At 30.4% G+C, this 11,725-nt stretch overlaps 1 protein-coding gene across 1 annotated transcript; it reads left to right on the top strand.

Annotated features, from left to right (window-relative positions):
- The first annotated feature begins 3,385 nt into the window (after positions 1–3,385).
- Positions 3,386–4,402, top strand: LOC141691635 (uncharacterized). The gene is made up of 2 exons (XM_074496401.1): positions 3,386–3,989; positions 4,077–4,402. The coding sequence occupies exons 1-2, from the start codon at positions 3,386–3,388 to the stop codon at positions 4,400–4,402; spliced, it is 930 nt and encodes a 309-aa protein (XP_074352502.1).
- The last annotated feature ends 7,323 nt before the right edge of the window (positions 4,403–11,725 follow it).

Genomic DNA, 11,725 nt, shown 5'->3' with positions numbered 1-11,725 from the left:
TTAAAAATCAGTGGATCCCACTATTTTACTCACTCTTCTTTCTCTTTTTCATTATTTTATACGTACTACCTTAAAACCCGTGCGATGCACGGACTGCACATATTTTTTTTAATATTACATAATTTTAAAAAAAATATTTGAATTCAATTCTTAATTTTGTTTATTTAAAATTTTAAATGACATGATTTCATGATAATTATATAAGTAAACATATATGTTCATAACTTTTTAGAACATTTAAACTTATTTAAAGTGATGACATTGGTAAGGGGAAATATTATTTTAATGAAATTATTATTTTATTGAGGGTAAAAATATAATATCTGCATTATGTTGGTATCTTAAAAAATTATTATTTTAGTATGGTGATTAATTAATCGATTGACTATAACTCTATAAAAAATATTAGAAAAAGACAATATTACTGATTGAACGATATAGTTTTATTGATAATTCTAAGTGTATTAAAAAATATTTTTTAAATAGAATTTGATTTTTTATTTCACATGTATAGGATACGAATTATACTTAGTCAAATATTAATTTGATTTATCTCGGATCAGTGATTTACATTATTTTATTTTAACCTAGTGCCCAATATACTGACCAAATCAAACTAATTATTTTTAGTTTAATTTTATTTTTTTAAAATTCCGGATCAATAAGATAATTTTGTTTTAGACTGAATAATTAGTATATATGTTTTTTTGTTAGTCGAACTGTATTTTTATTTTAGTTTTTTGTTAGTCTGAATCAATTGTATAATGTATTTTTTTATCATGCATAAATAAAAAATATTATTTTATTTATCCAAGTTCATTGGTATAATTTTTTTTACGAGAATTGATAGTATTATTATTTTATCTTAACCCGAGTCACATTATATATCAACCAAATTTTAAAAATTATATTTAGTTTGTTTAAATTCAATTTAGCCCGAGTTAACAAATTAGAATGATATAGAACTCAATATGAATTAAAATTTATATTGGTAGAAGAAGTTGAATTTAAATATAAATTATAGTGATATAAAGTTCAATATAAAATAGAATTGAAATTGGTAAAATAATAGAGGAAGTTGATTTCAATATCAATTACAATTAGAATTGAATGCCCCAATAATTAGAATTAGAATAATTAAGTAAGGATAATTAAGTAATTTCAGCAAGTACTGATCGACCGATTACTAAATTTTTAATATTTAATCTATTATAATATAATATAGATATCTTAAATTCTGTGCTTAAACTAAATGTATACAATTGACCGATAGGGAGTATATTTTAAATTTATCCATTAAATTAGTGGTATTTTTTATTAATTGTCTTCGATTTAGAGGAGGATGTGACCTTACCTACACAGTACTATATTATTAATATAATATAATACTATTAAAGGCAGTGCATGTTATGAGAAGAATAGCCGGATAGGTAACATCGTAATCGTCCATAAAATCCGAGGCCTAGCTAACACGGTAATCGGTATTCAAATTGAGCGAATATGATGTGCGAGATATCAGAGAGTGGGCCATAAGAGCAACTCCAAGAGTTTGGTCTAATTTGGATCGAACCCCGGTCCACCCAATCTCGGTCCAAATTTGAACCGAACCCCTCTCCAACTCTAACAGTTTGATCTAAATTTCGGTCCAAATCTCAAAATGTTTATTTAATTATTTTAAGGTCTTATAATAATAAATATATTATTTTTGTATGATGTAAAATTTTATCTTTATATTTTATTATTATTATTAATTACTTGTTTTATTTTAAAATTGTTAATAAATGAATAATAGAATTCTAATTAAATTTCAAATATATATGAAATATAGTAAACATATTTAGTTATAATTTTTATAATAAAACCGTTAATAAAACATTACATTCAAATAAGAAAAGTACAAATATTAATTAAATCTTAAAACATCGTTAACTAATACTAATTCTCAAAATTAGTATATTTTTCCCACAAATGCTCAATTAGATCTCGAAGAGCAACGTTCTTCATCTCAAAGTCGAGGATCTCAAGATGAAGGTCAAGGATCTCAAAACAACCTAAATAGTTACGGGCAATATTTTGACTATCTTGGAGGAAGTCGATTTAATTTATCGGACTAAATTAATAATTTAGTTCATATCGCATTTTCATTTATGTTGTGTTTCAAATTAAGTTTTATGTGTTGTAATCTTTATTTTAATGTTTGAATATATTCGTAATTTGAATTCACATATTTATTTAATTACGTTTAAATATTTTTTAATTTAAATTATTATTTAAATAAATAATAATAATATCCTAATATCGGTTAATTGCATTTATAAATACCTGAAATCAAAATTTTATGTAATAAACTAAAAGAAATACATTAAAAACTATTAATTTAATCTCAGTTCAAATTTGGACCGATGAATAGTGTCGGCCTAAATTTAGGCCAGCACTATTCATCGGTCCAAATTTGGACCGAGATTTAGTTCACTGTTGGGTGAATTTGGACCGAAATCGGTCCAAATTTAGACATTTAGGCCACTCTTGGAGTTGACTTAACTACGAAATTAATTAAATTGCATCGATCACTGAGCACTGACCGTCTGTATATATTCCATGGTGGCAAGTTGGCTTTTACAGTGATGTATGAAACTTACTTGAACGAGAACCCATTTCATAGATATGAGATCTAGTCCCATCTATACAAAAAAGAGAAGAATTTGAGGTTAGAAAAATACTAGATATCAATAAAATTTATGAACCACAAATCGTTGAGTCGTGGTAATGGTTCTAAAAATCAGCGATTTACCCGATAATCGGCGGAAAAATCGAATCGGAGAACTGCCGATCCGGTAACAGAAAATCGCCTGAAAAAACTTTTTCTGATAAATTGGTCAAAATCGTTGAAAATCAGGTCAATTTTGGATGAAATCGTAGAACATTATGGTGTGATTGAATGAGATTCTTAGTGAGTTGGATGAAGAGAAAAAAAGAAATTGAGAAGAAGTTAAAACTTGTCAAGAAAAAAGAAGAAGAAGAAGTTCAAAAATAAAGGAATAAGAAGGAAGAAGATGCCTGAATGAACTCATACTATTGTTTAATAAAAATGGCACGTATATCAACAAACTGTACACCTTCAGAGTTATTTGAAAAGCAGGACAATTAGTTTACTTCTAGGAGCAAGTCCAATGCTAGTTTTATAATAGCTATAGCTATTGCTACAATATAGCATCAAAAAATGCATTTTGGTTCTAAAATAAAACTTCCTCTCCAATACTAGTTGCATAAGTGGTTTCAAATTTACCTAACTCTTTTAACTTCATTGAATGTTCTCAACAAACTTTCACCATCTCATTTAAACAAGTTTCATTTTCTGTCCAAATTTTGTTTTCAAAATACTACAATGAGCAACTTAAAAAAAAGAATTCAGCGAGGAGATTTCAGTGACAACTCCTCTGATGAAGAAGGATACTCCATTTTGCAAGCACTAGTAGTGACCAACTATCAAAATATGCAAATAAGTCAAAACCAGGGAGGTCATACTGGTTCCGTTCGTGGTCGATCTTATATTCGCCGTGACAGAATTGCTGCCAATGAAAGAATCCATTCTGACTATTTTTCAATGCAACTACTTTTCAATGATCAAATCTTTCGCCAACATTTTCGGATGCCAAGGCCTTTGTTTGAGAGAATTTTATGTCAATTGCAGCAACATGACAATTATTTCAAGGCTAAATTTGATGCTGTTGGTGCTGTTGGTTTGTCCGGTATCCAAAAAATGACAGCATCATTACGAATGCTCGCGTATGGAACGCCAACCGACAGTGTTGATGAGTACGTAAAGATTAGAAAAAGCACAGCTATAGAATCGCTCAAGAAATTTTGTAGAGGAGTGGTGGATATTTTCGAATCGGAATACTTGAGGAGTCCAAATGAAACTGATATTACAAGGCTGTTACGTGTTGCTGAGGATCGTGTATTTCCAGGAATGTTAGACAGCTTGGATTGTATGCAATGACAATGGGATAAATGTCCCACTACTTATCATGGCATGTACACCGGGCATGTTCATAAACCCACAATCATACTTGAAGCCGTTGCCTCGTATGATTTATGGATTTGGCATGCCTTTTTTGGGATGCCAAGTTCTTTTAGCGATATAAACGTGCTTGATCAGTCTCCTCTATTTGATGAACTTCGTTGTGGTCGTGCCCCTCCTGCAAATTTTGTCATCAATGGACGGCAATATAAAATGGGGTATTATCTTGCTGATGACATTTATCCAAAATGGGTAAACATTGTCCAAACCATTAAAGAGCCGAGTGATAAAAAAGAGCTCTGTTTGCAAGAATGCAAGAAGCATATCGAAAAGATGTTGAAAGAGCTTTTGGCGTACTACAAGCATGTTTTGCGATTGTGAAAGGGACATTTCGATTCTGGGACCAGGTTGATTTATATTATATCATAAAAATATGTGTTATCTTACACAATATGATCATCGAATATCAACGAGGAGAAGAAGATGTTGAAGGAATCGAACTTCTTCGTGAGAGACCAATACAAGTATCGCGTGCAAGAACTTCCACCTTTTCTGAGTTTCCTGCTCGTAATAAGAAGATAAGATCCACAGACACGTATTATCAGCTTCGAAATGATCTTATTGAACAACTTTGGGCTCGTGAAGGAGATATTTAATAAGAGCACAACAACAAGGCTGCTGAGACTGCTTCTGTTGAAGAGTTAACTGCTTGAATCATATATTATACTTATTTGATCTTCTACTAATGTAATATCCTTGATCAGATATATTAGTAATCTAATATATCCTATTTGATCATCTACTAATGTAATGTCCTTGATCTTCTACTATTTGTTGAGGATACCTTAAATCTGCATAAGGTTGAGCAATCGAATCTTGCAAGTGTTACATCCAGAAATTATTAATATGAACCCCTTCTCATTCAATAATAAAGTAGATGTAGAACTGAACCCCCTTCTTAAATACACATTCAAAAGGTGAACAAAAAATCAAATAGAGTAGATGTAGAATTGAACCCCCTTCTTAAATACACATTCAGAAGGTGAGCAGAAAATCATATAGAGTAGATGTAGAATTGATTGAATAATAAAGCCGCTAATATTATTAGTTATACGAGTACACATACTAAATAATAAAACTAATACAATAATCAATATTAAGGGATATTATTATAGTAAGTTGTTGAATTTAGGCTGCTCCATTTTGCCAAAATTGCTGTCCTACGAAGCTGATAATAAGCTTTCATATCTAGATCTTGGATAGCAGACAAATTCATAACCATGATTGTAATATCCCATATTTTCAATTATTATTATTATTATTATTTGAAGTTGTTTATGTGATTTTTATGTGAATTTTAGTGAATTATCTGGTATTGGAGTTGATGCTTTGGATGTTTATATATGATATTTTTTGAGTATTTTAATTTTTATATGTGCAGTAAAATATAGATAATTATGGTATTTTTCTGATAATTTTTGGAGTGTTATATGATTTTTATAAGGATTTATAGATTTAATAATTATTTTCTAAACAACTATAAAACTATTTTGTAAAGCCGGGAATCGTTCAACTTCAACCGTTTTTGCATTTTTACAACTCGAAACTCTTCCAAAAACTCCATCCTAACCTAATCTGGATATTCTGAACATCTTCCGTGTTTTAACTTTTTCAATCCGGATTACGGTTTGAGCCGTACGCGTCTTGGCACAAAATTTTTGATACGATAGTCATTTTAATAAATCTGCAAAACCCGTATTCTCAAAAGACAATATATTATTACATTATTTTCGTATTTCAAATACCCAGTATTTCTGTATTTTTGAATTATTCGCAATTTTTGGGGAATTTAATATAAATTTTATATTTTACAGCTTTTAAAATTATTCCCCGTAATTATTATTTTAGGGCATAATTATTTTTAATTAAAGGATAAAACACCCTTAATTAATTTTTGGGGATATATTTTTTGTAAATATAAATAGATAAAATTTCAGTTTATTATTTATTTTTATGAACAAAATTTCAGAAAAATAGAGAGAATTTTGGGGTGAAATTTCTTGTCCAACCATTAATTCATGATTTTGATCGATTTAGGGAACCAAATCGGACGTTCTAGTAATCAAAACAATCCTTATTTCAAGCTCTTTCTGTTGATACCAACATCATAATCTGAGGGTAAGTATTCATGAAAATCGATTTATTGATTCTTATTCTTGAATTTCAATTTTGATTTTGAAGGAGTGTTGGTTGAATTTGAGGTTATAAATAGCTTTAAAATGTTAATTAGAATAGATTTGTATAGTTGGTTGATATGTTTTAGTCCAGGAAGTGTTAAACCGGGTTTTAGTTTGTTCTTAATTTTTGATTCGATTTTATCGGTGTACTGTTAATCGTTTGTTGATTTAAGTAGTGGGTTTAGATTGTACGTAATCTGAGCGTTATTTTGAGATGTGGTTTGATGAATTTGGTCAAGAAATCATGAAAAATGAGTTCGCCGGAGTTCTTGAGCTAAGTGGTCGGTTTTAATGGAGTTCGAAGCCGGATTTTCGGTTTCCGGTGATGTCGAGTATTATTGTTGTTGTTCACGTGTTCTGGGGACTGCTTTGGTTGTTCCAGGACTGAAAATCCTGTTCAAATGGCTGGAGTTACGGCCGGGATCGAGTTCACCGGATCGGAGAACCCGCCGGAAACGGGTGATTTTCCCAGAATCTGGTGGTGTTCAACCCGACCCGGACTCCTTTTCTTGCAGACCCGATTGGGTTTTAAATTTAACCTGTTTTTAATCTTAGTTTTCCTGAATCCCATATCAACTCATGTTTGTGCATTTTTCTGATTTAATTAAATCAAAATTCATTTGATTTTCCAAGATTCATTTTTTTGTAATTTCAAAACTATTTAGTTATTATTTGTAAATTCAAAACAATTATTTAGTTAGCTATTTTAAATTAAAAAAAATTATTTGTTTTATTATTTTTAAAAATTCATATTTGTTTTAATTATTTATAATTTGTTTTAATTAATTATTTATAGATTTAATTAATTGGTTAATTCATTTAATCAATTAATTTTATTTATAAATAGTTAAATAAAATACAATTAATTATAATTAATTCAAATAAATCCTAAAAATTATTTTTAAGCTTTTAAAACTTATATTTTGATATTTAAAAATCAATTAATATTATTATTAATTGATTTATTCCTAATTATTCATATTTTATTCGTAGAAAATAAATAGTTCGTCCGTTTAATATGAAACGAACGCGTATAGACTCAGAAAAATATTCCGCTTTCAATAAAAATACTTTTGAGACCTAATTTCCTTTGTATTGAAAGGTTGTTTGATTTTCGAGTCATTCTGAATCGATTTTTGGGCGATAAATCATATTTTTGAACCGATTTCAGTTTTAAGTGTACCGAGTCGAACCTTTTGACGAACCGAGGCATATGTTATATGAAATATATGATACGTGGATTATGTGATTATATTTTATGTGAATTATGTGCATACGTGGGTCATAAGTCTTGTATTTGGCTGTCTTCTTTATGTGTGGGCTATCGTATGGGTAGACGATAGGACTTTGACGCGTAATTTATCAATTAATTATCGTTTAGACGATTAAAATGTTATTTTACAATTATAGATACGGGTCTTTCAAGACGATCAGGATCAGATGGAATGGATGAAGACTAGAGTTGAATAATATGGATTATTGGGTTGCAGCACTGCATGAGCAGCAGGCCAAATGATTAGTAGAATAAAGGTAGTGATGTTTTTTGAGACGGAATGTCAGGATAGATGCGTCATTACGAGTGTGACTAACTACTAAATCTCAAAGGCAAGTATCCCTATCATAACTTATTGTTCAAGTGATAGTTATTTTAAATCTTCTTATGCAAGTATTGCTTTCCCTGTTCTCAGTTCAGAATAGATAAATGTTTTACATATTGCTGAAATAAATAATTCTGTTTATGCAAGTACTTATCTGCTATTCTATGTTCAGAATAGTCAAGTATTTTACTTATCCAACTATCGGATTTATAAATGTTTTGTATTTTTAGAAAGATGATGCTGTTTTGGGTTTTCTGCCCAAGTAAATGGACGAATAAAATTTATAAGGGTGTCGAGTATTATGACCCCTCTCAATAAAATGTTTTAAGATTGGATGATCACAAATTGCGTAATAGGCGGTGGCGGCGGTCCATCGGAGATTTAGGTATTATACAGGATATATTACCTTTAGGCCGATATATGCCTTGGGTGCCCCATTTATTTAGTTGGATATGCTTTGGCATACCGGTGTTGCTCCACGGCTGATCACCGGTGGCAACACACCGTCGTTCGAGAATTCCAATCTAAATTATTATATTACTTTTGATAATCTTACAAGGAATGGTTTATCAAGTGTTTTGGTTTTGAATAAAAGGTGAAATGCGGTTTTGATTCAGTTTCTGCTTGATATGGATATTTAGGTTATTGTTAAATATCAAAGGTGGTATTAGTATAGATGATTGATGTTGACTTCAGTATGGGATGTTGTGAGCTTCAAAGTTCATATTGATATCAAATTTGATATGACAACAACATGAGTATTAATATCAAGAGTTCGGTTTTGAATAGAGTTTACGATTCAATCACTACAAGAAAAATGTCCATAGACATCGGTTTTTGGCCGATGTCTATGTTGTTTGGCAACCGATGTTGATGTCGGTGATGTCTATTCTAGACATCGGCCATAACCCGTTGTCTTTACTTGCTTAGACATCATTTCTGGCAAAAAAAACTGATGTCCATGCATTGTTTTTTTACAAAAATGTTAGAAATAAATAATTTAGTAAATAAATTACACCTATTACAATAAATTAAATATATAATGAGCTATGTTTTTTTCCACATAGACATCGAATATTTTCATTTTGGTGATGTAAAATCAGTTATTAAACATCGATTTATTTAGTAAAAGGTGATGTCTATGTTAGCACTTAGACATCAGCTTTATCCCAAACAAAGTGATGTCTATGTTCCTTTTAGACTTGAAAATGTTAGTCTTTGACATTAGTTTTTTAGGAAAAATCGATGTATATCAACCATTTTGACATCGGTTTTTCTTCACTAAAAATGATGTACAATTGCCTTTGAGATATCAGTATTTATATATTAAAAGTGATGTACAATTTTTTTTTAACATCAGTATTTATTCATTAAAAGTGATGTACAATTATTTTTTTGACATCAGTATTTATTCATTGAAGGTAATTAAATAATGAACTAACTAAACACTTATATTCAACAACATAAATATCAAGTATCTAGTTTTATTACAGAATCGTTCAAAACCAAACTATTGTTATATGCTTGCCAAGCCATCCCTAATAACATAAATATCGAGAATATAGTGTCTTAGCTAAGCCATCCCTGCTAACAGCTGCACTAAGAGGATCAAGACTTCGTTTTATAACTTCTTTAGGAGTGATCATTACTCGTTTACACAACGCATCTTCTTGTCCTGCAGCTTCGCACGTAAAATATTTCAATCAACACTGGACCAATTATGGTTGCACTAATTTAAAACAAAGCATTTGCACTAATAGATTGCAAAATAACATCTTATGGTTTAACTGTTGAATTGAGTGAGCATTGCATCTGCAACAACAAATTAAAAATTAATAATGCTATGAAGGTGAAGAATTTGAAAGCACAAGTGCTCCGAAACAGTGTGCAAACAATTGAACAAGTTAAACTGTTAAAGAAGGGAATCAAATGTAAACCTGTCCAGGATGCATGCCGCTTAGAGCTTCATCAGTAGCACAATACTCGAGAAGCCATAATCTAAAGCCAGTTCACAGAAAAGGTGGGAAAACACAATGCAGTCAACAATGGAAGAAAACTTATGCTTATTACAATGCTTTGTGTCTAACAATGTAGTCAATTCACTTCTGTATCAACCCAAATTAAGTTCATATTGTGAGGTGTTATCACAATGCCAACATCGATTGTTACCTTCAGAAATATTAAAATAACAATTCATTCTCAACTAGAAAACTCATAGCAGCCAAATTGTTGTAACACAAGTCATTCTAAATTTAATCTTTACCAGCGTGACTATACAACCGTAACTAATAATTGTCATCATATCTGTTCAAAATCAGCAAGTTCGCAACCCTTGTGCGTGATCTAAAATCATATATACTATAAATTTATATATACATAATTTACATTATGTATACATATATTGGTATAGATATTACAATATGAAAGTTTGTGCCATGCCTGAATTATGTAAACAACAACTATTTATAGTACATATAACATAGATAAGAGAACTTGAACCAGAAAAAGAAGGAGGGGGTGAGCAAACCTGATGGACATTGCTTGGTTCACTGCATATGATGTGTCATAAGCATCATTAGGAGGATCAGGAAGAGCACCAGTATGGATGTATAACTGAATAAATCACATGCTAAGGATACCATAACAGCCAAATTGGTGGACATGTAAATAAATATAGTTGACACATCTATAAAACACAACTTCATGTTCCAACTTTCTTTTTTAATTAGTTACACTGCATACTCGTGCACCCTATAACGACAATTTCCATGATATATTTCTAGTGTAATTATAAAGAGTTTTCTCCAAAATTGAAGGTCCATAACGGATGTTAATTAGCTACAAGTTAAATTATATTACAGATCAGCTAAATGTTATTAAGAAGTAAACTTTCAATATACGTATAGATATATATACCTTTCAAGATTGTAATTTGCTATGCTAAAAAATCAAACTTCCATGTACATTATTTCACCAGTTATTAGCTACAATAGCAAAACACAATACTTAACTCTATTACACTAAAACAAGAACTATTGCAATGAACATTGAGAGTTGAGCATGTACAGTTTAAATTAAAATTTGAGAGTTTACCTGTTGAATAAAGTTTGTAGATGTTTAAAATTGACAGCATCAGTTGAAATTGGATGCTGGTATATTACTTCTGGTCCTTTGTCAATAGTCAATCTCGATTCATTTGGTTACCAAATCTTTTGATTGTACAGTTAAGAATTGGTCAGAGAATTTTGCTATAAGCAGCTGAGTTTATAGCCCATAACATCGCCAACGCAATCTGTGCTTGTAAAATGCCCCAGGGCCCAATTATCAAGAACTTCACTTTCTGATGCATGGAAACTTGGAAACCTGCTATCATTGTCGATATATATCTTTTTAGTCGAGTGGATACCAAGACTTCTAATACCCACACCATGACTAAAACCAAATTTCTGCACGCTCCTCCAACTTATCTCCCATAAATAATGCGTCCTCACACACTCCAAAGGACTAGTATGATGCATTACTTTCTTTCAGCAGGTGCAAGAGATGAACTTCCTATTTAAACAAAGCAGGAGGCTTGTTAGCAGCAGTTACAGTGAAATTGGTATATTGAATAAGAGAAACTCAATAATATAGTAATTGGTCAAATAACTATATGACTTTATTAGATCCAATGTCATAAAAAAAACTAATTTAAGCTCTGAAATGTTCAAGAACTTTATTTCACTTATTAAGACCGAAAGAACAATCACTGTACATTGTACAAAAAAGATCAGTTTAAAGCACACATTTCTACATCCAAAGTAATACTCATTGTTCTCGATCCCAAAAGAAATACTGATTATTTATACTTTAAAGCCATTAGGCTTAAT

The sequence above is a fragment of the Apium graveolens genome, chromosome 10, assembly GCF_009905375.1.
Source record: "Apium graveolens cultivar Ventura chromosome 10, ASM990537v1, whole genome shotgun sequence".
NCBI lineage: Eukaryota > Viridiplantae > Streptophyta > Magnoliopsida > Apiales > Apiaceae > Apium > Apium graveolens.
Note: the sequence above shows the minus strand (reverse complement) of the source record. Positions and strands in the feature narration are given on the sequence as shown.

Bases quoted from the DNA above. Each gene is read 5' to 3' on its own strand.
- LOC141691635 (XM_074496401.1), top strand. From the start codon at position 3,386: ATGAGCAACTTAAAAAAAAGAATTCAGCGAGGAGATTTCAGTGACAAC. The intron at 3,990-4,076 runs GTATGCAATGAC...TCATACTTGAAG, and splicing joins AATGTTAGACAGCTTGGATT to CCGTTGCCTCGTATGATTTA.